The following is a 27,643-nucleotide window of genomic DNA, read 5'->3' on the forward strand; positions in this document are numbered from 1 at the left end:
CAAAACATGTTGACCTTGTCTATTGTAATGTTTATATCACCAAACGACAATAAAGATTTATTATTATTATTATTATTATAAGGTGACGCTAGGAAAAGCTCGGCTCGAAAAAGCTCGAGCTCGAAAATATTTTAAAAAGCTCGGCTCGGCTCGGCTCGAGGTTGAAAATCACTCTTCGCACACCCCTAGTTTACACGTTTATACCAAATGTCATCATTCCGTGAAATTTTACATGTATGTACCCAGTTCCAGTTTCGTGGCTATCGGTCCAGCGGTGTCTTGAGTTTATCAATGCCAAATATACAAATATAAAAACCAACATCCTCTTTTATACATATAGATAACACTTAACATAGCTTCGTAACTTTATTGTTATCTATAAATAACAATCAGGGTGTCTAGTTTATTTCCATTATAAAATTCAAGACTAATTCCAGACTTTTCAAGACTAATTCCAGATTTTTCAAGACTAGTTTTTTCCACAGTTAGTGGGTGTTGATACCAAAATGTATCGATTCTCGATTCTTGATACCGATACCAATTTTTATAGCTTAACCAAATTTTCTAAATAATACTACACCAACTCTTTGTCTTTGTCATAAAGTAGTATTATGATAATGTGGTGTTTCAAGTAAAGAAATAATGCAGCAATAAAAAATTCAAATAGCAAATTTGGTTTTTTTTATCATGAAATCTTCCGCATACCGTACGTTTAGACATCATCATTGACTGCAGCGGTTACAGAAACGTGATCGTCGTCGTCCACGATCACGGCTAAATCATGAACATTTCCCGCGGCCGTGTATACATCATCGTCGTCTCCCGCGGTCACGGAAACTTCATCGTCATCTCCCGCGGTCACGGAAACGTCATCGTCGTCGTCCGCGATCACAGCAAAATCATGAACATTTCCCGCGGCCGTGTAGACCCGCGGTCACGGAAACGCCATCGTCATCTCCCGCGATCACGGAAACGTCATCGTCGTCGTCCGCGATCGCGACAAAATCATGAAAACTTCCCGTGGCCATGTAGACATCATCGTCATCTCCCGCGGTCACGGAAACGTTATCGTCGTCGTCCGCGATCACGGAAAAATCATTAACATTTCCCGCGGCCGTGTAGACCCGCGGTCACGGAAACGCCATCGTCATCTCCCGCGGTCACGGAAACGCCATCGTCATCTCCCGCGATCACGGAAACGCCATCGTCATCTCCCGCGGTCACGGAAACGCCATCGTCGTCTCTCGTGGTCACGGAAACTTCATCGTCATCTCCCGCGGTCACGGAAACGTTATCGTCGTCGTCCGCGATCACGGCAAAATCATGAACATTTCCCGCGGTCGTGTAGACCCACGGTCACGGAAACGCCATCGTCATCTCCCGCGGTCACGGAAACGTCATCGTCGTCGTCCGCGATCACGGCAAAATCATGAACATTTCCCGCGGCCGTGTAGACCCGCGGTCACGGAAACGCCATCGTCATCTCCCGCGGTCACGGAAATGCCATCGTCATCTCCCGCGATCACGGAAACGTCATCGTCGTCGTCCGCGATCGCGACAAAATCATGAAAACTTCCCGTGGCCATGTAGACATCATCGTCGTCTCCCACGGTCACGGAAACTTCATCGTCATCTCCCGCGGTCACGGAAACGTTATCGTCGTCGTCCGCGATCACGGAAAAATCATGAACATTTCCCGCGGCCGTGTAGACCCGCGGTCACGGAAACGCCATCGTCATCTCCCGCGGTCACGGAAACGCCATCGTCATCTCCCGCGATCACGGAAACGCCATCGCCATCTCCCGCGGTCACGGAAACGCCATCGTCATCTCCCACGGTCACGGAAACGTCATCGTCATCTCCCGCGGTCACGGAAACGTTATCGTCGACGTCCGCGATCACGGCAAAATCATGAACATTTCCCGTGGCCGTGTAGACATCATCGTCGTGGTCACGGAAACTTCATCGTCATCTCCCGCGGTCACGGAAACGTCATCGTCGTCGGCGGCGATCGCGACAAAATCATGAACATTTCCCGCGGCCGAGCAGATATCATCGTCGTCTCCTGGGGTCACGGAAATGTCATCGTCATCTCCCGCGGTCACGGAAGCGTCATCGTCGTCTCTCGTGGTCACGGAAACTTTATCGTCGTCTCCCGCGGTCACGGTAACGTTATCGTCGTCCCCAGCGGTCACGGAAAGGCCATCGTCGTCTCCCGTGGTTTCGGAAACGTCATCGTCGTCGTCCAATATCGCGGCAAAATCATGAACATTTCCCGCGGCCGTGTAGACATCATCGTCGTCTCCCGCGGTCACGGAAACGTCATCGTCGTCGTCCGGGATCGCGGCAAAATCATGAACATTTCCCGCGGCCGTGTAGACATCATCGTCGTCTCCCGCGGTCACGGAAACTTCACCGTCGTCTGCTGCGGTCACGGAAAGGTCATCATCGTCTCCCGTGGTTTCGGAAACGTCATCGTCGTCGTCCACTATCGACACAATCGGCAAAATCATGAACATTTCCCGAGGCCGTGAGGACAATCATCATTGGCTTTCGCGGTTACGTAAACGGAAGACGACGATCGCGGCAAAATCATAAAAATTCCCGACTTTGAAATCAAATTTAAGACTAAATCCCGACTTTTCAAGTCCATTTTGAAATTCAATACTAATTCCCGATTTTCCCGATTTTCCCGACTACTAGACACCCTGAACAATGTAACTAGAACATTTAAAAGCAACTAAGGCCAAACAAACGACAAAAATAGTGAAACAAACCTAAACAAACGATAAACTATCGATTTCAATGGTTTTTAACTCAAAATGACCAATGGGCGCTGCTATTATCACACCAGCAGTGCCCATTTTTTTCTAATTCTTAAGCAACTATGGCCAAACAAACGACGAAAATAGCTAAACAAACCTAAAAAAAAGATAAAGAATCGATTTTAATAGTTTTTAGCTTAAAAACGACGAATGGGCCCTGCTAGCTTCACACTAGCAGCGACCACTTTTTTCCTAATTCTAAAGCAACTAAGGCCAAACAAACGACGAAAATAGCTAAACAAACCTAAACAAACGATAAACAATCGATTTCAATGGTTTTTAGCTCAAAACGACCAATGGGCGCTGCTAGCTTCACACTAGCAGCGACCACTTTTTTTCTTAATTCTAAAGCAACTAAGGCCAAACAAACGACGAAAATAGCTAAACAAACGATAAACAATCAATTTCAATGGTTTTTAGCTCAAAACGACGAATGGGCGCTGCTAACTTCACACTAGCAGTGACCACTTTTTTCCTAATTCTAAAGCAACTAAGGCCAAACAAACGAGGAAAATAGCTAAACAAACCTAAACAAACGACAAACAATCGATCTCAATGGTTTTTAGCTCAAAACGTCAAATGGGCGCTGCTGGTGTGAAGCTAGCAGCGCCCACTTTATTTTTCGTTTTTAAAAGCAACTAAGGCCAAACAAACGTCAAAAATAGCTAAACAAACCCAAACAAACAATAAACAAACGATTTACGTTATTTTGAAGTTTATTCCCTATAAGGGTTTATTCAATCAAAAATAAAAATTATTTTTTTTTTTTTTATAAAGTATAATTGTTAAGGTCATTTATAAGGGTAAGAAAAAATGTCACCTGAAATTGGCCTAATAAGAGAGTTATGAAGCTTTGAAGTGCTAACTCCGTTTGCTTTCCAGCTCAAAAATGGTTTCGACTATATTCACCAAACTAGTCTTAAAAATTCCAAAAAATATATCTTTACAAGCTAAAACATTTTATTTCCCATATCGTTTATAAATAAAAGTACCTTTTTTTGTAAACTCGATAACTGGTTTATTTTTAAATGAATCGAGACAAGACACATATCAGAAGAAAGCCAATGATGTACAGAATGTATAAAAAAATACTCCAATGGAAAATTCTTAAGCGTTTTGAAACTGGAAAGAAAACAGAAATCACGTTAAACCAGCGTGGCGTACGATGTGAGTGTGTACAGTGCTCATACGCGCACTCACGGCGCGCGGGCGCACGCCCCTCCCTCCTCATCCCCTGCACCGGCCGCGCCTACCCTGGTTCCCGCGCGCTCTACCTGCTCTCAGCTACCTGCTGCCAACCTGTCACGTGTTTTGTATTTTGTAGTTATATTTTGTGATTGTGTTATAGCATTGACTAAGGAAATAAAATGTTGTTTCTCTTGTTTGTGGTTATTGTTAGTATTGTAAAGGTGCGATGGGAACCGCATCGTAAATACCACGTAATTGCAGTAAACGCTCGAAAGTGCTTAGAAGAATCCATGAACGGAAACGCGAGGGTGAGGATGTAAACACTACTAACAATAGTTCAAATCTCTCCGAAGAAACTAGCGAGGAAATTTTTGATCGTCTTGTGGCATCCAGGTAAGTTGTATTTTAATTAAATCATATTTAATTGTTGTTTTTTTTATGTATTTAGAAAATTTACATTTTTAATTTCTTCCCCGTATATGTAGTGTATGGAGAAAGCATTGTTTTCGTCAAAGTTTTGTGTCCCCCCCTGAACCCAAAAAAGTAGTACAGTATTCGAAGTGATGTCTGATGTGTGTCTTTATGTGTACAGAGCCACAGACCACACATGTAGTCCGATTTTGATGAATATTGTTATGTGTAGGCTCAGGGTATTTCCAGACATGTTTATTTTATATTTTTTTATTGTGATTTTAATGATGATTATTTACCATAAAATAACGGAAAATCAGATTTTCTCGAAATTTACCCGAAAGATGATTTTTTATTAAGTACGTAATAGTCCTTTTCACCACACAATGATGTTTTTGGCTGTATTACACATGGTGGAAGTAAATAAGGTGTGCTACTGCGCATCGTAGCCGGCTGCGGGCGGTGCGGGGGAGGGGTATCGTGACGTCACCTTGGGGGCAAACATGCCTCGCGACCATATCGAGCAGTGACGCCGCTCTAATAAAATTGTAATTTTTAATAGTAAGAACCGATAAAAATTCCTGAAACTTTGCATAGTCTTGGACTATTAACATGGGATGCTTATGATGTAAATTTTATTAATTTATTTGAAATAAAAACCATTCAACCACCGATCAAACTTCAAACCTTTTCATACTAACACAAAAAAGTTAGTCGGCTACCAAATCACGTATTATTTGGTCAGGTTTATAAGACCTGCGGGAAAGTTTTAGGGAAAGGTTCTAATTTAACTGTAGTATCGGTTGGATTTCGATAAAAAATTTACTTTTTTAGCTATGATGAATTATATTAAGCGGCAACGGAGCGCGCGCTCAGCCGATGACACCGTTTATTGGATAATAAGGCCACGCATTTATTATCCAAAACACTGTAGCCAGACTGTAGCTACATGTTATAAGGATATACTTTGTATTTTACATTTTAAATTAAATATGTAATATTAACATGTGACAGATATAATAAGTTGTACATTAAAATGCGTTGCAACATCTTCATTTATATACAAATTAACTCTCTTTGATAACAGTTGCCATAAAATTTTTAGGATCAGAAATTAATAACATTTCCTTAACCAAAAACATAGTTCATTACATTTTGCACTCTTATAAAAATATTTACGACCTGAAAGTAAACAACTAAAAAATTAAACATTTCGTCACCTCTGGATTTTTCTAAACTTTTTTCAGTTTCTTTATAATTTTTTTTTTTCACCCCTAGCAAAATTGCATTGTCTTAGCCTTCTGTTGATTTGTTTGATTTTGATATACGTTCGTATCGTTAGATATCTTCTGACAACGTCCTCTTGTAAGTCACCATTTACTAAGTAAAATTTATTGGTAATGGTAGTTACAGATGAACCCCAGTGAAATAGGATCCTAGCTGTCGAATTAAACTGGAATATCACATTTTTTTATCATGGTATTACAAGAGTGAAACAATTTTATATTTTAACCTTATTATAAATACAATGCTTAATCACTAACTTACCTACTTTTTAACAAAGTAGGCCTACATTTTATTATATATATTACGTTAAATACGTTCCTCTGCGTTAAACATCATTTATTATTTAAACCACTATTTGCAAACTTTGGTTTTAACTAATCAACAACGATTTGCAATACTTTTTAATGCAATTTGGCAACGTTAGCCCTATTCACAGAGGAGACAATATTATATATTCTCTGTGAACTATTACGAAATAACCCATATTCAAACGGGGGAAAACACACTAAAGTCAACAGAACAACAATTTTTCACATAAAAATATAAATACAGGAATAAAAACATCACTGATACTATGTTCATGAAACTACATTATTTGTTGGATGGCAATGTGTGATTAATACTTTGGCAACTGACTCGACTCGCAGCACGCTCTTCGATCACGCGCTCATATAACTTAGCATATCTCAGGAAATAACGCCCCTAAAGGTATATAGTTTGAATGAAAGTAAAATTTGGATCTTTATCTAAAACCAAATGCATGGGGCTTTCAATCTAGTAGTGTTATATAGTCAATGGTTGCGAGCACTCAGGTACAAGGGACGGACTAGTGACTGGTGAGTGGTGTGGTGTGGTTGTGGCATTGGTGCAGAAGGTGCGGCCGTCCCTACTCCCCCCTACCACCCACCCATCCCACCCCCAGCTAACACACACAGTTCCAGCAGCCTCCGAACGGTACCCCCAGCGCGCCGCGTGGCGACTCTGGGAACTACGGCATCTCAATGTGAGTGTCTGCTCGCGTCCAAACACCATTAAATATGGGCACTGCCAGCTTCACATACCTCTATAACTTACCTACTCTGAAGTGACTCCAACACTTTATAGTCGGACATAGAATGTTTTGTGCCGTAGAGATTTTATGCGGGTTGCCTGCTTTCAAAATATTTCCGCTCTCTGATTCTGCATTATGAATTTAATTTTACCTTAGTTTCTTAATTTCTTGCAGTTTCAAAGAATATTATGATTTTATTTAAAAAAAAAAAACCCCCGTTACTTTTCAGTGACTTCCATGACCCACTTGTAAAATCAGTGACTTTTCTGTGACTGGTACACCCTTTTACATTAAAGTCAGCCTCGGCTGTTCTATGCCGCTGTAACACTTAGACAAGAAATGCTAAGTCGTAGACATTGTAGGCTACAATTTTTTAACAATTTGGTTTTGGAAATTTGTCTACCACATGAAATGTAGTGTTGGACATTATGAAACTCCTAAGTTTAGTTTTGGACATATGAGACTAGATGGCCTTAAACATTTTGAAATAGTCAGCTATAAAATAGTGGGTTTAGATTAAATTATCATCTTGCTTTACCTTGATGACTCCGATGGAACCAAAGTGCTGTTGTATCTCCTCTTCCGATGTGGCTGAGGTCATTCCGGAAACAAAGACAGTGTCTTCCTGGACGACATAGTCATCACCTCCTCTCCCTCCAAATCCCCCACCGCCTCCTGTAATCAAGCAGACGACGGAACTGTTAGAGAAAAGTAAAAATGCTTGACACTAGACAGATTCTACAAGAATAACAGTAGGCATAACAAAATAGAATTTTGAAATTAGTTGAGTTAATTTATGGAACCAAACAAAAAGTATTTTTTTTAGGAAACTTAATTGTTTGACTAATATACAAAAGTATTATAAAATATTTATTTTTTTTCTAACGTTCGATGTTGATTGCATTGTGAACCCCAATACACTAAGTATTTTTAGTGAAATAAATCTTGTGTTACTAAACTGTACTACTAACTCTTGTACTTATACCACACAACCATGAATAATTTACCACCAGTTGAGTAAAACACTAATTTCTAGTAAAATTGTTATCTCCTAATTATTTAGAGCATATAATTGTTTCACAACTCAAGTATTATATAAGTAAAAACCACCCATTTGGGCATTTGCCGTCGTCAATAAATTTCTACTAAAGTAATGCTGCACCCTAAAGATGAGTGGTATTTTACAACTTCATGACCTTAGGAGAGTCAACAACATGTTATACCTTTGACCAATATAATTTTTTCACTTGGATAAAATTCATGATTTATTATTCAACAAGCTTCAATAGCATTCTGTTTAACATTGAGTCAATTCTATATTAATAACTTCAATAAACCCTACCTATTGATGCTATTATTACTTTCACGAAAAAACTCAAAAGCAACGAGTTTATACTTGTGTTCGAAGCATATAACCTAGTAGAAAAACCCCTTATAGTACTTCAAATCTAGATACACTTAAAACTACGAATGGAAGACTTCAAACGTACTTTTTGTTACACCAAAGTTTACCTTTATTCACCTTTGGACTGTGCAAGAATGCACTACTTGACTACTCTATTATTCTTATTTCAACACCACCTGATTTTAAACTCAATAATTCTTGTCGACTGACTTAACCAAGCATTACACACAACTGTACACTCTAGACTTAATACCTTTCAGGTACAAAGAAGTCATACTATACCAAATACCCAGTATCATGTGATTATACCAAAACTTATAGTAAAAATCGAGTGGGAATCACACACCTCATAAGTTTGAGTGATAGCTTGAGAACTTTTACGGTATGTGCTCTGACGAAAAACTCATATAAAAAGTCAGCACCAAAAAATTAACACTCTACCCCTACCCCTTATTTTAACCTTGTAGACCAATTTGAACCTTTTACCAATATAATGCATGCCCAACAGTCAACCGTAAAACCATGAAGTGACTTTTATAATACTTACCCGTCACACTCAACCCAATTAAAAAACACTTAATCATAATTTTACTCCCCAAATAGAAGTCTCCCATTCATAGGCTAATGTCCAACGTAACATCTATAAACCAAAGTATAAAATAAGCACCGGACATTGCTGCCGGTGCATTTACCTTTGTTAAAACCACCCCTGGCGCCACTGCTAAAACAGAAAAACCAATCAGTGGATGTTAGGCCAGAGACGAAATCCTGAAGACTGCGAAGTATTTCTTCCTCTCATCTTTCCACCCTACTAATCTTCCCCTTTCCCTAAGTCTTTTACTACTACAATTGAGTCAATGAGTTTTAGTACCTTTTGACGGTTTGAGTTTTAATACCTTTTGACTGCTATTAAGTTAGAAAAATGTTCAAATTACATTTTTTTTTAAATTTGTATTTTGAGAAGAACAGTAAAACGAAATGTTTTATGTTAGACTTGAGACACAAAGAAATAAGTTTGAATTAATGGTTCTAAGTGTTTGTTCAACTAGTAATCTTACTGTTTCAATGTTACACACCCGCTATGATTGTAAATATTACTTAAAACCTCTTTAAAACACCCTGTACTCTATTTTACAGTAATTATTCAAATTTTGAATTAACTATAGGACACCCCTAAACAAACTTGAAAGTGTATGAATTTATATGTAACAAATTATCGGTAAAACGTAACTATAATAGTGACAAAGAAAAGCTTTTACTATTTACACTGTGAAATCACTACTAATTCACAATAACCCCCCTAAAATTATTTTTACGGTAGACTGAATTTAGTAAGTTAAAATCGATCCCCTCTTACCATTCAATCCCTAATTTGTACCAGAACATTTCTTATACCTTTGAAACCTGTATGAACACTCCAAAACAGCACACATTAAACTCAATAGAACTGAGAAATTTTGTCAGCATAAATTATTGAAATAATATGATTCATCAAATAACATTTAACACTGTAGAGAAAGGATATAAATACTGAATTAAACTAAAAACAATTTGTAGTTGGTGTTATTAACCATCTACAAAAATGTAGCCATTTTCAACAGATACAATTTTTGCAAATTTTTCAAATTTTGATGAAATTTAGCTAGCCTAAAAAAGATACTATAATCATTCTACTAGATTTGTTTATATGGTGTATATCCTTTCTCCAACGAATTATCAATAAAGCTTTTTCCTTGAATGAAATAATGCAGTTATCAAAACTAAAAAATGGTTGTTTGAGTTATATCATTACAAAGATACCTGGGAAATGAGAGTCTAAATGTTTCTTCAAAACCGTTTTGTCAGTAGCCGTAAATAAGTTTTAAGTGACAAAACAAAAATTACGATTGTATTGAGAGTATTACCATACTACACATGGTGGAAGTAAATAAGGTGTGCTACTCAGCCGGACACGTTTGCGCATTTCTGCGCATCGCGACGTGACGTCACCTTGGGGGCAAACCGCTTCGCGCGCGTATATAGCTCAGCGTAACACTGCTCTATTAACATCAACATTTTGAACTGTTAGAATTGAGGAAAAATTATGAAACTTGACATGGACATCAATTATAAGTGGGCGATGCGTGTTGTGAAAAACTAGTTTGTAATTGTTAAAAACTTAAGTGTGAAATCACTCTTTATACTTGGCCTTTCTTAAAACTAAACATGTAAAAGTTAGTCGGCTACCAAATCACGTACTATTTGGTTAGAAGCATTTGACCGGCAGGAAAGTTTTGGATAAAGATCCAAATTTAACTTTCCTTCAAACTATATACCTTTAGGGGCGTTATTTCCTGAGATATGCTAAGTTATATGAGCGCGTGATCGAAGCGCGTGCTGCGAGTCGAGTCAGTTGCCAAAGTATTAATCACACATTGCCATCCAACAAATAATGTAGTTTCATGAATATAGTATCATTGATATTTCTATTCCTGTATTTATATTTTTATGTGAAAAATTGTTGTTCTGTTGACTTCAGTGTGTTTTTCCCCGTTTGAATATGGATTATTTCGTAATAGTTCACAGAGAATATATAATATTGTCTCAATAAAAGGTTAAATTACCTGTGTCCGCCGGTCGATCCTGTAGAATCCTATTGCAGGATATGCATTTCGGCGATGTTAAATCGCCATCATCAGTCCTTAATATAAGAGCTTGTACTTCCCCATTAGGTGCGTCTTAAAGTTTTGAAAACACGTACACAAATTTTACACATGACGAAACACATAAATACACGGTAGGCCTACTGCGGACATAAAATAGACGCGCGTCGGTCGTGTGTCGAGTCTCGACTGGAGTCAGACTTTACTTGCAGAGTTGACCTTTGTCCTGTCTCTGTCCTTTGTAGCTACAGGTGGCGTTTCATTCAACTTTAACAATGCTTCAAATAATATGTTGGATTGTAGTGTACTTTTATCATTCAGAAGGTTGTGGGGGGTGGTTTTTGAGGCTTTGTAAATTTCGTATTGCTCTAATGATGTCATTACTCGACTTTTTCTACAAACGTGTAAAGGTTTTAAATTATCATTCAAGCTGGAATAACTGTGATTACTATTGACTAGGTGCTCGGCAAAATTGGATTGTTGTGTTAGACTATTTTTGGGAAGGTGTTCTTTAAATCTTTTAATAAATGGTCTGCCAGTCTGTCCAATATAGAACTTATTACAGTCATTGCATGTTATCTTGTACACTCCCGACTTTTCACTCAGGTTTTTATCACTTTGTTGGGCTCTAGGTTTGAGGAGATTTTGGACGTTATTGGATGTTCTAAATGCTACAGTTTTGCCATGTTTTTTGATTTCACTTTTTAGGGTGTGGGGGATCTTTCCTCCATATTCAACTGAGACAAATTCTGTTTTTATTTTAGGCCTTGGATCTGCAGTTTCTGTACAAATTTTCTTTCGTTGTTTGCTAATTAATGTGTCGATTATGTTAGGATTAAACCCATTTTTGACGGCTATGTATTTGATGATATTTCTCTCGTTCTCGAAGTTTACGGGGCTAAGTGGTACTGATAGCAATCTATAAACAAAGCTATTGTAAGCTGCCAATTTATGAGCTATAGGGTGGTGGGAGGTTTCGTGGATGGTTGTGTCTGTTGCTGTAGGCTTCCTGTATATGTTAAATGAAATATGTTCTTCGTTCTTTGTTAAAGTTAAATCTAAGAAATTAAGTTTGCTGTCAGCTTCTAACTCAGTGGTGAAACTTAGTTTAGGATGAAAGCTGTTCATGTAGTTGCTGAACATTCTAAATTGCCTGCTATTACCATCATACAATGTCAAGATGTCATCCACATATCTGTAATAAAAAATTATTCTGCTTTTGTACTTGTTTCTCTCGTTTGTCCAAAGATATTTGTTTTCTATGTGGTTTAGAAAAACTTCTGCAAGGATACTTGAGAGGGGCGACCCCATCGCAAGTCCTTCATTTTGAGAATAATACATATTGTCAAACTGGAAATAATTTTGGTTTAGTACGATTCTTAGTAAAGACATTAGTTCATTTATTTCCTCTGTGCTTAAGTTGGATTTATTTTTTAAATTGTCTTGTAGAATTTCTAGTGTTTCACTGACAGGAACGTTGGTGTATAAGCTGCTTATGTCTAATGAAGCTAACGTATATCTTGGGTTCAATTTGATAGTTTTTGTTTTATTGATCAAATCAAAACTATTTTTCAGGCTGTGGCTGTTTTCTAAAGTTACATGTGTTTTGACAATGCATTCTAGTTTTTTGGCTAATTTGTAAGCGGGAGCGGGCATGTAGTTAACCAGGGGTCTAATTGGGTTGCCTTCTTTGTGTAGCTTTGGTAGGCCTTTTAGTCGGGGAGCTTGGGGATTTATTGGTTTAAACTCTCTGATCTCCCTGTCAGTTAACAAAAGCTTACTGTTGGATAAAGCCTTATTTAACTCTTTGGTGTACTTAGCTGTCGGGTCCTGTGGTAGTTGGTCGATTAGATTGTTATTAATAAAATCCAGAACTTTGTTACTGTATTCTGCTTGGTTCATTATCACTAATGTATTGCCTTTGTCTGCTTTTGTAATGATAAGGTTGTTATCTGTTATCTTTGCTTGGATATTTTTTAGGATTACGTTTTCTTTTTTATATAAGCAATTGTGTTTGAGTTTCTTAGGATTTTTTAAGGTCTTTTTCAGTTTGTTATTTACCATTACTCTGACTGTATTCTGATCATTTATATCACTGAGACTTTGAATTGCTGCGTCAGCATTGATAATTTCTGAAAATAGTCCTTTAACGCCTTTTTGAGGCAAATTATACTTGAAGCCTTTGTTTAGCAAATTTATCTCATTAACATCAAAAACAATTTCAGTGAGGTTAATTGTCCTTGGGTAAAACTTATGGCTAACCTTATTAAGATCAAAGTCATGTTTTTTATTTAAAAGGGCTTCTAGTTTTTTGTTCAAAACTTTCTTTTTTCTTAGGATGTCTCTGCTAATTTGTGATTCTATTGTAAACAAGATATTATTGAGTTGTGCGGGATGGATAATGTTAAGCATCTCGACGTGAGATTTAAGCAGTAATTTATTCAACATAGACTTTTTGCAGTGCTGCTGTTTTATTTCATGTTTTAACCAAGACTGTTCTGCTATTAATTTTGCCTTTTTTGCTGCTAATGATTTGTTTTTGATTTTCACAGAGATTTACTTAGGAGTGACGTTGTTTTGTACACATTTAGTGTTAAACTTAATGTTCTGTATGGTCTTCAAAACTTTTAATTTCAAGTTCTTATATTTGTAAACAACTTTTGCCTGGCTGGCTGACAACTTCATTTTATGTTGTTTGTTGTTCCGGATCGGTTGACAATCAATAAAAGGTTAAATTACCTGTGCCAAAAAACTAGAATGCATTGTCAAAACACATGTAACTTTAGAAAACAGCCACAGCCTGAAAAATAGTTTTGATTTGATCAATAAAACAAAAACTATCAAATTGAACCCAAGATATACGTTAGCTTCATTAGACATAAGCAGCTTATACACCAACGTTCCTGTCAGTGAAACACTAGAAATTCTACAAGACAATTTAAAAAATAAATCCAACTTAAGCACAGAGGAAATAAATGAACTAATGTCTTTACTAAGAATCGTACTAAACCAAAATTATTTCCAGTTTGACAATATGTATTACTCTCAAAATGAAGGACTTGCGATGGGGTCGCCCCTCTCAAGTATCCTTGCAGAAGTTTTTCTAAACCACATAGAAAACAAATATCTTTGGACAAACGAGAGAAACAAGTACAAAAGCAGAATAATTTTTTATTACAGATATGTGGATGACATCTTGACATTGTATGATGGTAATAGCAGGCAATTTAGAATGTTCAGCAACTACATGAACAGCTTTCATCCTAAACTAAGTTTCACCACTGAGTTAGAAGCTGACAGCAAACTTAATTTCTTAGATTTAACTTTAACAAAGAACGAAGAACATATTTCATTTAACATATACAGGAAGCCTACAGCAACAGACACAACCATCCACGAAACCTCCCACCACCCTATAGCTCATAAATTGGCAGCTTACAATAGCTTTGTTTATAGATTGCTATCAGTACCACTTAGCCCCGTAAACTTCGAGAACAAGAGAAATATCATCAAATACATAGCCGTCAAAAATGGGTTTAATCCTAACATAATCGACACATTAATTAGCAAACAACGAAAGAAAATTTGTACAGAAACTGCAGATCCAAGGCCTAAAATAAAAACAGAATTTGTCTCAGTTGAATATGGAGAAAAGATCCCCCACACCCTAAAAAGTGAAATCAAAAAACATGGCAAAACTGTAGCATTTAGAACATCCAATAACGTCCAAAATCTCCTCAAACCTAGAGCCCAACAAAGTGATAAAAACCTGAGTGAAAAGTCGGGAGTGTACAAGATAACATGCAATGACTGTAATAAGTTCTATATTGGACAGACTGGCAGACCATTTATTAAAAGATTTAAAGAACACCTTCCCAAAAATAGTCTAACACAACAATCCAATTTTGCCGAGCACCTAGTCAATAGTAATCACAGTTATTCCAGCTTGAATGATAATTTAAAACCTTTACACGTTTGTAGAAAAAGTCGAGTAATGACATCATTAGAGCAATACGAAATTTACAAAGCCTCAAAAACCACCCCCCACAACCTTCTGAATGATAAAAGTACACTACAATCCAACATATTATTTGAAGCATTGTTAAAGTTGAATGAAACGCCACCTGTAGCTACAAAGGACAGAGACAGGACAAAGGTCAACTCTGCAAGTAAAGTCTGACTCCAGTCGAGACTCGACACACGACCGACGCGCGTCTATTTTATGTCCGCAGTAGGCCTACCGTGTATTTATGTGTTTCGTCATGTGTAAAATTTGTGTACGTGTTTTCAAAACTTTAAGACGCACCTAATGGGGAAGTACAAGCTCTTATATTAAGGACTGATGATGGCGATTTAACATCGCCGAAATGCATATCCTGCAATAGGATTCTACAGGATTGACCGGCGGACACAGGTAATTTAACCTTTTATTGATTGTCAACCGATCCGGAACAACAAACAACATAAAATGAATATTGTCTCCTCGGTGAATAGGGTTAACGTTGCCAAATTGCATTTAAAGTATTGCAAATCGTTGTTGATTAGTTAAAATAAAAGTTTGCTTTTACTAGTTTGCATTTATTATTTAAAAGGAATGTATTTAACATAGTATATAAAATAAAATGTACTCTGTTAAAAAATAAGTTGGTGATTAAACATTGTATTTATAATCAGGTTAAAATATAAAATTGTTTCACTTTTGCAATACCATGATAATAAAATGTGATATTCCAGTTTAATTCGACAGCTAGGATCCTATTTCACTGGGGTTGTTATCTATGTCGCAACTTTGGCTCGGGTGCGGGGGTGTGTACGGGGGATGATCACGTGTTGTTTGTTTTGTTTTCGTTTGTGTTCACCGCGAGTTGCAGTAGATGTCAGTTTTCCTTAGGGCACACATCTTTCTACAAAAATCCCCCATTAATGGGGGATAATATTGCATAATTATGCAGTGTACGGTTGTTGTAATAGTTCGAAAAATAAGAAAACGCAACCAAACGTGCAATATTTTAGTTTTCCTCAACAAATCAATAGGAGGCTAAGACAATGCAATTTTGCTAGTGGCAAAAAAAGAAAATTTCTAAAGAAACTTAAAAAGTTTAGAAAAATCCAGAGGTAATGAAATTTTTAATTTTTTAGATGTTTACTTGCAGGTCGTAAATATTTTTATAAGATTGCAAAATGTAATAAACTATGTTCTTGGTTAAGGAAATGTTATTAATTTCCGATCCTACAAATTTTATGGCAACTGTTATCATGTTAATTTGAATAAAAACGAAGATGTTGCTACGCATTTTAATGTAAAACTTATTATATCTGTCACATGTTAATATTACATATTTCATTTAAAATGTAGAATACAAAGTATATCCTTATAACATGTAGCTACAGCCTGGCTACAGTGTTTTGGATAATAAATGCGTGGCCTTATTATCCAATAAACGAAGGCATCGGCTGAGCGCGCGCTCCGTTGCCGCTTGATATAATTCTTCGTAACTAAAAAAGTAATTCTTTTATCGAAATCCAACCGATACTACAGTTAAATTAGAACCTTTCCCTTTTCCCGCAGGTCTCATAAACCTGACCAAATAATACGTGATTTGGTAGCCGACTAACTTTTTTGTGTTAGTATGAAAAAGTTTGAAGTGTGATCGGTGGTTGAATGGTTTTTAATTCAAATAAATTAATAAAATTTAAATCATAAGCATCCTATGTTTATAGTCTAAGACTATGCAAAGTTTCAGGAATTTTTATCGGTTCTTACTATTAAAAATTACAATTTTATTAGAGCGGCGTCACTGCTCGATATGGTCGCGAGGCATGTTTGCCCCCAAGGTGACGTCACGATACCCCTCCCCCGCACCGCCTGCAGCCGGCTACGATGCGCAGTAGCACACCTTATTTACTTCCACCATGATTCTACACAAGGCCTAATGAGAAGAAATTCTCATTATGAAGCAATTGGATAAGCTAATCAAATCATACTCATAACTGTGCAGAGGTTGCTTAACTGGCGACAAAACCCCAAAATTATCCACATATTTTTATCAAACAATCACCAAACTAAGGAAGTTGTCTTTTAATTGTTATCTTCACCATCAAAGTAGCCCTATTACGCTGTTATATCATAACCATAATGTGTCCATTCTAAAAGGATACCTTGTATGATATGTCAGACTAATTCAATTGGTTATTTCACAGAACTACTGTATTTTCTTAAAAACCCAAATACCACAATGTAGTTTTCACGAAGAAACAAAATTGTAATTACCTAGATTACCAACTATACAGGTATTTTAAACCACTAATAAGTGTATTTTGGGAATCTGGAGAAAAACTAAACAAAATTTGCAGCATCATTAAATGAAAACACATATGCTACTTTTTTTGAACCTAAATACAAAAATTGAAGCAAAACACAGATAACGTACCAATACAAACTAAATTTTCTGAATCTTCAGTTTCACATGATGGGTAGCCATTGCTCAAGTGCAATAATCTTAAAAGAAAATATGCAGGACTGCTGCGATTCCAATTTAACCAAACTAACACCTTTTTAGCAAAGTATGCACACACACACTCTGTAAATTAGCAATACGACACTTCTGAATCGTAAGAACTGTGAATATTTAGAAACTCAAGTCATTTCAACACCATGGTGGTCTTTTTTTCATTTAGACGTTGAATAATATGTGCAGGTGCACCTATTATTAGTCCTCAGCAATTACGACCAGTACAAAAATGATTTGTAATAATACAGTTAGTTCTCATTGATTCTTGTAGCTAGTGCTTTCCCAACTTGTTTTACCAGACTGTCTTGCGTTACAGTGTGACTTAGTAAAACACTGTAGGTACAACACCATAATACCTTCGTTGAATGAAATGCAAACATTTACATTCAAAAGTTTCAATACAAATCCGTGCCCAAAACAGAGCAAAATAGTAAAACACTGTTTGTACATACAACACCATACATAGGCCTACTATTTGCCGTGAAATGCCAAAATGAAGTTCAATCGTTTATAGATCCACTAAACCACCAGCCAATAAAACTGTCTTTACAAAATACCTTCGACGATAAACCTTCAGACCAATACTTGAAAAACCTCGTCAAATTTAATTGTGATCAGCAAGTAAATAATTTGTCTGTTATTTTACAGAATACTTTTCTCAATTATTTGTTCTCGGATTGTTGACATGTTAAGTGTGCTCCATGATACCAGTCCTGATTATTTATGCTACAATATTTACACTCAATGCGATTGTTTGTAAGCAAAGTATCCAACTTGACCAACTTAAATCCTAGCAAATTATCTGACAACTGAATAGGAGTGGTAGACAACGGCAGAAGTAGACAACAGACATTAGTATCTGCCCTAATGACAAACTTTTACAAAACATTTCATATTAAGTGCAGTCCAAAATAAGTGTCACCAACATCATTGAAAAAAAATTGTAACAATACCTTGCTCGCCATTCCCAAAATACAAGGGGAGGAACACAGTGGCAAATCTTTCATTACCCTTTTACCGATCTATTGTTCTTATCACCAATCTACACACGTTCGAGGCAAGACAGTTTTGGTATTTCAGGGTGTCCACAGAAAATTTGTCATTAATTTCCATGACTATCCATGATCATTTACCATTGATTTCCATTACTCACATACTTTACTAGAAAATTCCCATAGCTGGCAAAGTTCTCTCTCCACTTCCTATTTTCTTTCCTATGAACTTTTATAGTATATGAAGGATTTACATTACTTTCAGCCTATTTCCATGACTTTCAATGACCTGTTTTCCATCACTATCCCTGACTTTCCAGAATGTGGACACCCTGAATTTTAATACACCGTCTTTCAACGATGAATATATTCAAACAACCACAACCATAACATCTTGAGAATACCTTTTTTAACTGACAAATGTGTACAAAAATTAACATACACCTAGTGCCACAATAAATGTACAACTTGCATATGAATACCTTTTTGAAATAGGCCTATACCTCAACATTATAGCGTAGTTATGAGCTTTTTTAAACCAAGCTGACGGAAACAACCAATCTTGTGAAGTGTCTGATGTAAACCTGTTGTGGAATATTAAAACCACCAATACTCTAATCATTGAAGTTTTCACCATCCATAAACAATAATGTACAGGGATATGAAATGTAGAAACAACACTCAACATTATATCATACCAAGTTGTAGACAATAATAATCAGTTAGGATATAATAAATTAATTATCTTGCTACGAGTTGTCTCAAAATGAAGATTCACAACGATACACATTGATAATATTTAAAAACAAAAAAAAAATAATTATATTATTCAAACTAAAAAAGAACAGCTTTAAACTAATGTAAGATCTTTAAACCTTTTGATTGATCAATTAGTAAATTTAGTTACGAGGTAGAAATTGCAAATTTATAAAGATTTTGTTCACATTTAACTATGACTGTAGGCTAACATTTTTATTGTACATTAATTTTATACCCTAGAACCACATAATAGTGTATTTAAACAAAATTAATCATCAGAAATTAAATAATTGAGTTAAGTTTAGGCTTATACGTTAAATAAGTTTTAAAGTAATGAACTTACTTGTAGCCACCGCCACCGCCTCCTCTGCCTCCATCATAGCCACCTCCACCTCCGCCACCGCCTCCTAAATCATAAAAATTTCTCTATAAATTAAGGAAACAACGAATTAGACATAGGCTACTTAGGCTAGACCATAAACGTAAAGTTTTATTTAACAAATAGGTAACTTACATCAATTTCAAAATTGTTTGAAATTAGGGGTGTGCGAATATTTGAAATTTCAAATCGAATCGAATAGTAAAACTACTATTCAATTAGATTCGTTCTATCTGCGAGTATTCGATTTTTTGAATAGTTTGACGGTGGTCAAATAGTTCGGCCCTTTTCGAATACTTCCCATCTGGTTACATAATTAGTTGGAGCTTTGGAAAACATAAAACAAATCAAGTTGGCCAAAAAAGCGTTTCAAGTAGTTAATAAAAAATAACCATCGGGCTAAAATACGAATGGTAATCAGTTTCTATCGACTATCGAGTGACAACGACAACGTTTCATTTTCAACTATTGTGTAATCGTGTCGTGAGTTTCCGATGAGATAATGTCCTCCGCCATTAGCCAAATAAACAAGGTCGGTAAAATAGTTCCGTTCCAACTTGGTTTGAAGATATATGAAAACTGTTAAGCTGCTTCAGATTAAATAAAAATGCAATACAATATTTAATTAAAACTCACTTAGATAATTTATTTAATTATTTTTCAACATTATTAAACTAACATTATGTGCTGCAAAACACTACGTTAGCATTCATTCGCCTTCATTGTTCTTGGCGATGGCGATCGGGTTCAAGTTGCGTTTAGCCACTCTAACCACCCACCCCCCAGGCTTCACCAGGAAACCAACGAACTCTAGCATACGACATTGATGTGATTTCGAGTGAAGTAAAACTGAAAAAGTGATTGCGAATAAGATACAAGAACAAATTATACTGAGTTATCTTATACATGGTACGAAAACGCGCACCGTCAGCTATATAAACTTGAAATATGATATATACAAATGTCGTCTGCTAGATTGTCTTGCTATGGAAGTCTGCTTCTATTCTTTTGCTTCTCTAGCAGACAACAATAATTTCTATTGCATTAGCGCAAGCTGTGTTACAAGACAAGAAGTTTGGAGTTTGGAGTTTAGAGACAGTTTGTTTAGCACGTCTGTGCTAATATGCTAAACTTAGAATGTATTACTTACTGAAATAAAAATGATTTTGATTTGATTTGATTTAGTAACAATTTTTGTATATTTTCACAACAGTTGCTTTTATATAGTTGGATATTACCTAAAAGTTGTAGGCCTAGGCTTCATTTAAGTTTGGTTGAATGACAAGATGGATTCAGATGAAGAATCCGATTTAGGCCTAAATGTGCCTTCAACATCATCACAAGAATTCAAAAATAAGTAAAGGAGTTTAATTTGGGATTTTTTTGTCAAAAAGGGCTCTGTTGCAGAATGCAACACGTGTAAAAAGTCCTTAAAAGTAGGTTAAAAGTTAATAATTATACATTTCCTATGTATCTTAATAAACTCATTCTAAATATGCCTAAGTTTAAGTTAGCCTACATTTAGGCTAAAAGGGGCTTTATTATTTCAATCGAAGATTTAAACTAGGTACTGTAAATGGTTAAAAATAGGGCCTAGACCTTCAAACCTAGTTGTCCAGTAGCCTAAGCCCAAGTCATGAGATTAGGCTATGTTAAGTTATGACAAGTTTTATTTTAGGCATACCTTTTTAAAGTTTATGTTCTAAAACATAAACTTAGGGCTGACAGTAATTTGTAGGCCTAAATCCCTACTTAGTAAATGAAAACAATGTGCGTTTTTATGTGGTTATAATGACTATCACTACCCAATTGGTTGAATATGTTTTACAAAATTTGTTATTGGTAGTGCTTTATAATTTTGACTAATAAAATTTGGTTCAGGTTTGTACCTTTACTTATTATCTAAGTTCAGTTACCTATTGAATTAAACTAGGCCTAAATTAAATAAACAAAAGATACATTTACAATCTACACTTATTCTGGAAAAAATATACCAACAGTTTTATTAAGTTATTGAGAGTTGACTTGACATTGATTTCCAGTTTTCATTATTTGAGGGTTAGTATTCGGTTAAAAAATGTTCACTATTCGAGGGAAAGTATTCGATTCGAAAAAATTTGAATTTGATTTGGAATTCTCTCTATTCGATTCGTATTTGATTCAAAAAGAAAAAGTAGTATTTGCACACCCCTATTTGAAATAAACATAATTAAATTTTACATTATCCCATGTTTTATTGCACTTATTTACCTACCCAAAACATTTTATTGACTGAAAAAGCTTATAACATAAAATATGTTCGCCTACTTGAGAACATTTAATGTTTTTAAAGATTTGATTATTTTAGTACGGTAAACTTTCTTTTTAAGAACAACATGTTTTTTATTTGATTTTAATAACCTAAAACACATTTTATTAATTTGCTTAGGGACGAACCAGGATGTTAACGTTTATCAAGGATAAGGGCACAGGTACTTCACAATTCAAAAGCCTTTAGTAATTAAGCCTTCCTTACACATGAGTGCTAATATTTTTCCACTGTCTTAGTAGTTTGTGCAATGATCGCGTAAAGATAGTGTTTATGAACTGAGTGGAAATTTAAAGTACAAGCCTTAAAAACTTCTACGAGTGTCGTTAAGACTATTCATTCGAGTTGTGTACACTATTTTACCTAAGACAAGTGTTTTAATTACCAACAATCACTACTCATAACTTCTAAGATAGGTTGTGTTTTCGCTTATAACCACTGACAGTGATACAACGAATCATTGTATCAAACACTAATTGCACCACTCATTATCAATTAAATTTGCCTGAACAGCTGATTAATTGAAGTTTGAAGCATTATTACAATTTTACTTCTTTACTCTCAATCCTTGAACCTCGTTGGTCCGTTACCCGTGTTAAATAAATAAAAAACAACTAGTGAGAATGAGAGAATGAGAATGATTTATTTCCTGAAAGCATAATATGTACAAGGAAATGTCAATACATCAAAATCTTAGCCTAAGCCTAAGAGTGGCTTGTAGGGACATAAGTCCCTAAAAAGCTCAAATGGAAAAGAAATTATTGTAGGATTTAAACAAACTCAGAATTAAATTATCTATGTGTGTGTCAGGATAGACATCACAGTACAAAATCTTTTGTGTAAAAAAGACAGTTTGTTTTTTGTCTTTGTTTGCTTTTGTTATTCTTATTTTCAATAAAGAATTTGAATGATTCCAGAGGTTTAACGGCTAAAGGCAGCAAACATGTTTATGAATAAATATTGGTTTATTAAGGTAGCTTTGGTTTTTTGGCTAATGCTGATAAAAAAGGTTGGAAATTGTCTTCGTTAAATAAGAAAAGGCAAAAAATGGTGTGTTCAGATAAACTTAGTTCTTGGTCAAAACCGCTAAATTAGAATCCCTACCCTACCCAGCTATTTCTAAGTCTATGCTCATTTTGTAAAGGTTTAGCAAAAGTAGTCTTAAGTAAAGGCATCCCATTGACAGAACTTAACCCTACATTTGTTTCTGATCAACATAAAAAATAACCACTATTAGCCTAGTGTAAGTATATGTGGTGGTAATCCTCCTAAAGGTGAGATTGATTTACATATTCTACCAAAAAAGGTCTAATCAACGTCTTGAACGTCTTAAACGTTTTGAATTACTAACTATTTTGCGACTGGTTTAGGGTTCCATTACCCAGTTATCGAAACTAATCACGACATAAATATTTTTGGTTAGTTTTAAGAAACGGAAATTACCTCTATGTTCTACCACAGAAAACGTACTACTATAACCCAGAATGCCAACCGCATGGTAGAAAGCATTAAGCGGTTTGAGAGAGCTTTGCCTGTCAATCCATAGGCAGCGCCACCAGCGTTGCCATGCAATAGCATAGCAACGCTGGTGGCGCTGCCTACCGATTGACAGGCAAAGCTCTATCAAACCGCTTAATGCTTTTTACCATGCGGTTGGCATTCTGGGTTATAGTAGTACGTTTTCTGTGGTTCTACTGTTATATGTATCGGTGCCCCCTACTACCGTGCATGCTAGGCTAGATTAATTGAACCTTTTTTGCTTGGATCAACAAAGTAATTAAGTACTTAATGAACAAATACCTGTACCAACCTACTTCAACTTTATTCTCAAATTGTTTTCCAAGAGTACCTAACCGTTGAGGTTATTCCACTTCATACAAAATATTGATTAAACACTACAATAAATCTCAAATATAAATGTTAGTAAATTTACAAAAAAGTGTGGAATAAATCTTTAACATGTTTTGAAATCAAAACAAAGAAGATCTTCATTTAATCTTGAATCGTTTCTATTAGGCCTATCTTCAAAACAATTGATTTCAACTTTGACATAACTAAAGAGTCTAGATTATTATTGGCAACTTTATCCCTTTATATAGTTGGTTTTATATAGTACTAGCTGTACCCGCGGGCTTCACCCCGTTTAACTTCATAAGTATTTGCATGGCTCATTCACGTCCTGGTTGAAGTTCGTTCGCTACGCTCACTCACCTTTAGATTGGAGCTCGTTCGCTGCGCTCACTTGCCTTCAGGTTAGCTCATTCACTACGCTAACTCACCTCCAGGTTGAAGTTCGTTCGCTACGCTCACTCACCTTATGGTTTGGAAATTAGCTGTTTTCATAAATTAAAAAAAAATAATAGTGCTGCACCCTGTTGGTAATCCTTATAACTTTGATGCTATTGAACATCATAGAACAGAACCAACTTGTTTAATTGAAACAGCTGTTAAGATTCATTAATTCCTTTAAATATGAAAAATTATAAGGTTAACATGGGGAACTACAGAGCCACTGGGGCGGAGCCCGAAAGGATTTTTGAGATAAGAATATACTTTAATGTTAATCGGGAATGTGAGCTATCATTCTGCCAAATTTCAGCCCAATCCGTCCAGTAGTTTATGCGTGATTGAGCAACACACACACACACAAACACACACACAAACTCACAAACTTTCAGATTTATAATATTAGTAAGATACATTACATTGCAGAATTGACTGGCAAATAGGTAATCCAAATGTAATATTGCTTACTTGCTTAATGAGAAATCACCATCAGCTGTATTGAAGTAAACAAAAATCAGCAGTAAATGCCTTCTAATGCTATTCTTATGGAGAACATTTTACGTTATATCTAATTTTGTGTTCATATTTTGGGAATTTCACTATTTTTCTCGCCGTCACGGGATTGAGACCTTTAATTTGAGCCCTCTCCCGTCGTTCTACGTCTTCTCAGTCGCCCACAATTTTGACGCAAAGAATCGGCTTACGTAATTAATATACAGGGTGAGTTTTAAATGAGTTCCCCCCCTACTTTTTTCTACATTTCTTAAGATATCAACTCCGGACCACAACAGATCATTGTAGAGTAGCAAGTACTTCATTATGCCTAGGTACAAATTTTTGGCCGCCATCTTGGATCCGCCATATTGGATACAAAGTTTTTTTTTCAAATGTGAAGGTATGTTTGTGACCTATCATTTCAAACTAGATTTTTACGTTAAATACGATGCTGCAATCCGTTTTTTAAAATCTTGATCCATTGTAAAGTTATGAGCACTTTTTATAACTTTATTTTTAGCCTATTTTAACATTGTGCAAATACAAACTAAGACCATAATCCCATAATAGTGCTAGAACCAAGTTTAAATAGGTTGATAATGACTGGTGGTGTATACTTATCTTTATTTATCACTATTTTGCGATTATGGTCTTAGTTTGTAAATGCACAATGTTAAAATAGGCTAAAAATAAAGTTATGAAAAGTTCTCATAACTTTAGAATGGATCAATATTTTTAAAAACGGATTGCAGCATCGTATTTAGCGTAAAAATCTAGTTCAAAACAAAGGGTCACAACCCTACCTTTACATTTGAAAAAAAAACTTTGTATCCAATATGGCGGATCCAAGATGGCGGCCAAAAATTTGAACCCAATCAAAATGAAGTACTTACTATTCTACAATGATCTGACGTGGTCCGGAGTTGATATCTTAAGAAATGTAGAAAAAAGTAGGGGGGGGGGGAACTCATTTAAAACTCACCCTGTATAGATAGATGCTGTTAAGTGTATCTTTTCAATTCTAAGAAATGAACTGAAACGGCTAGTTTAAAAATGGTTAGGTAAAAGCCCTTAATTAATACCCTCATCAGGTTACAAACAATGCGGTTTTGGTCCATAAATTAAATGTAAAAAATATAACATTTATTTAGTCTACATTTATTAGTATATACTTATATCTCAACTGGGATGAAATCACTAGGAAGAGTAATTTCTGATAGCCTAGCCTTCTGTCTAAATAGGCCTGTCTAAGTTAAAATATTTGAAACTTACGTCCACCTCCATATCCGCCACCGCCTCCTTGATTGTAGCCACCACCCTGGTTGTAGCCACCTCCGCCACCGCCTCCGTAACCACCACCGCCACCAGCTCCACCGCCGCCTGCGCCGTAGCCACCGCCACCACCACCCTGGTTGTAGCCCTGGTAGCCACCTTCGCTATTATAGCTCCCTTGATTGCCATAGCCACCTGCAGCTGCTCCACCAGCTGGAGGGGGTTGGGTGTAGCTCGGTGTAGTACCTTGATCATATTGGTAACCTACAAATGACATTCAAATTAGGGCTTACTTAACCTAGAAATCAGCAGAAGGCTAAATTAGTAGGGCAGGGCATATTTAAATCATCAGGTAAAAAATCTGGTTATCTCTGAGACTCTTGATCAAATTGTTCTTTGAAAAATAAGAGGGAGTAGATTTTTGGACTGGTAAGCAAGCATTATCAAACCAATGTTCCAGAAATGGACAGGTCAACAAATTGATCGCTTGCAAATTTTGACTTTGTTTCTAAAAATATTTGATAGCCTACTGGAGGTGTCGAGGGATCATGTGATGGGCCAGCCTTTTCTTCTTTGGGTGGGCCATTCCTATAATATTTTGTAGGCTAGCTTTAGAGCCAGGGCTTTTTGATTAGCCTATTTATTAAATTTTAACCTCTACTGTCATGTATTTCGGTTACATCAGAGCATTTTTTCCACAATTGTTCATTTTTAACAAAGCTATACGGAACATACCACGGTGCCTTAACATTAACAAGACACACATGCGTTATTACTGCCGTTAGTCAAGTCATGATAAATCTGGTCAGTGCTCAATTTGTTAAAAATGAGGTGCCAGAACTCTGCTCCGCCGCAAATCAGCACTGGGTCTGGTAACCTAAATCAAATAGCTTACTAATAAGTTAGGCCTAAGCTTACTTATTTCTAGAAATAAAACATAACTTGGAGGCATTAGTAAACTCGACCACATGGCAGATGAGACGTTAAAAGTCAATAAATCTGTTAGAAAAGTCTACAAAGGTAACCAGGCTTTTAGATGCACCTTTGTTAGGGCCTCCTTGAGCACCATAAGTATCGGCGGCAGCGCCTCCATAACCTTGTTGCCCAGCACCCCAGCCAGTGGCGGGCGGAGGCTGTGAGTAGCTACTAGCCGCACCTTGATTGTATCCTCCCTGGGCATAGCCTGTGGCGGGCGCAGCTGCACCTACGGCTCCAGCAGCTGGGTAAGCACCTCCATAACCTCCATAGCCAGCTCCCCCACCTCCAGTGTTGTAGTTAGCATACGTTTCTAAAAAACCACAAAATCTTAAGTTAACTGTAGACTGATTATTATCAACTTATCAATGTAAATAGGCTAACCAAATCCAATTAAAGTAACCCTAGGTGGCGTGGGGAGGGTATGCCCAAAGTGATTTTATTTGAGGTTTGCCAGGCATAACTTACATGTTTTATACCTGCTAGAAATGCCAGCCATTTCCACACAAAAGTGAGTCACATTCCTCGAGACGGTCGAGACTGCGCGAGAAATTCCGGCGTCTTGGAGCGAGACGCTCAGCAGATCACTTAAGTAAATAAACTGGCTGTTTGTCAGATTGTAAATCGTAAGATTTTAGTACAACTATCCACCACTGTGACGTAGAGTTGCGCTGCAGCATGGCCTGTTTTTTTCTAGTGGGGCCTTGGTGTAGATTATACATATTTTTGGTCAAGTTTTCGACCACTACCTAGTACAATTAATAAATACATTTGTTATATGATTTCTCTTTAGTTTTTAATGCTCTTTAAAATTAATGTAAAATTGAATATCAATGAATAATTTAAAATTAGCCTA

General features: G+C 36.3%; 1 protein-coding gene across 3 annotated transcripts in view; it reads right to left on the reverse strand.

Moving 5' to 3' along the window:
* LOC128994101 (RNA-binding protein cabeza-like) overlaps window positions 1-27,643 on the reverse strand; it is a 74,900-nt gene that overhangs the window by 41,614 nt on the left and 5,643 nt on the right. Inside the window, exons 2-6 of one of the 3 annotated variants that reach the window (XM_054418384.1) lie at window positions 26,969-27,100; window positions 25,813-26,076; window positions 19,416-19,479; window positions 8,860-8,888; window positions 7,301-7,437 (exon numbers count right to left, since the gene is read on the reverse strand). In XM_054418384.1, the coding sequence (XP_054274359.1) occupies window positions 7,301-7,437; window positions 8,860-8,888; window positions 19,416-19,479; window positions 25,813-26,076; window positions 26,969-27,100 (626 nt within the window). Of the gene's footprint in view, window positions 1-7,300; window positions 7,438-8,859; window positions 8,889-19,415; window positions 19,480-25,812; window positions 26,077-26,854; window positions 27,101-27,643 lie in introns of all 3 variants that reach the window. The other 2 variants (XM_054418374.1, XM_054418366.1) reach the window with 2 other exon arrangements.

The sequence above is a fragment of the Macrosteles quadrilineatus genome, unplaced genomic scaffold, assembly GCF_028750875.1.
Source record: "Macrosteles quadrilineatus isolate MER2022 unplaced genomic scaffold, UCM_ALF_1.0 Scaffold_1__1_contigs__length_201487025, whole genome shotgun sequence".
NCBI lineage: Eukaryota > Metazoa > Arthropoda > Insecta > Hemiptera > Cicadellidae > Macrosteles > Macrosteles quadrilineatus.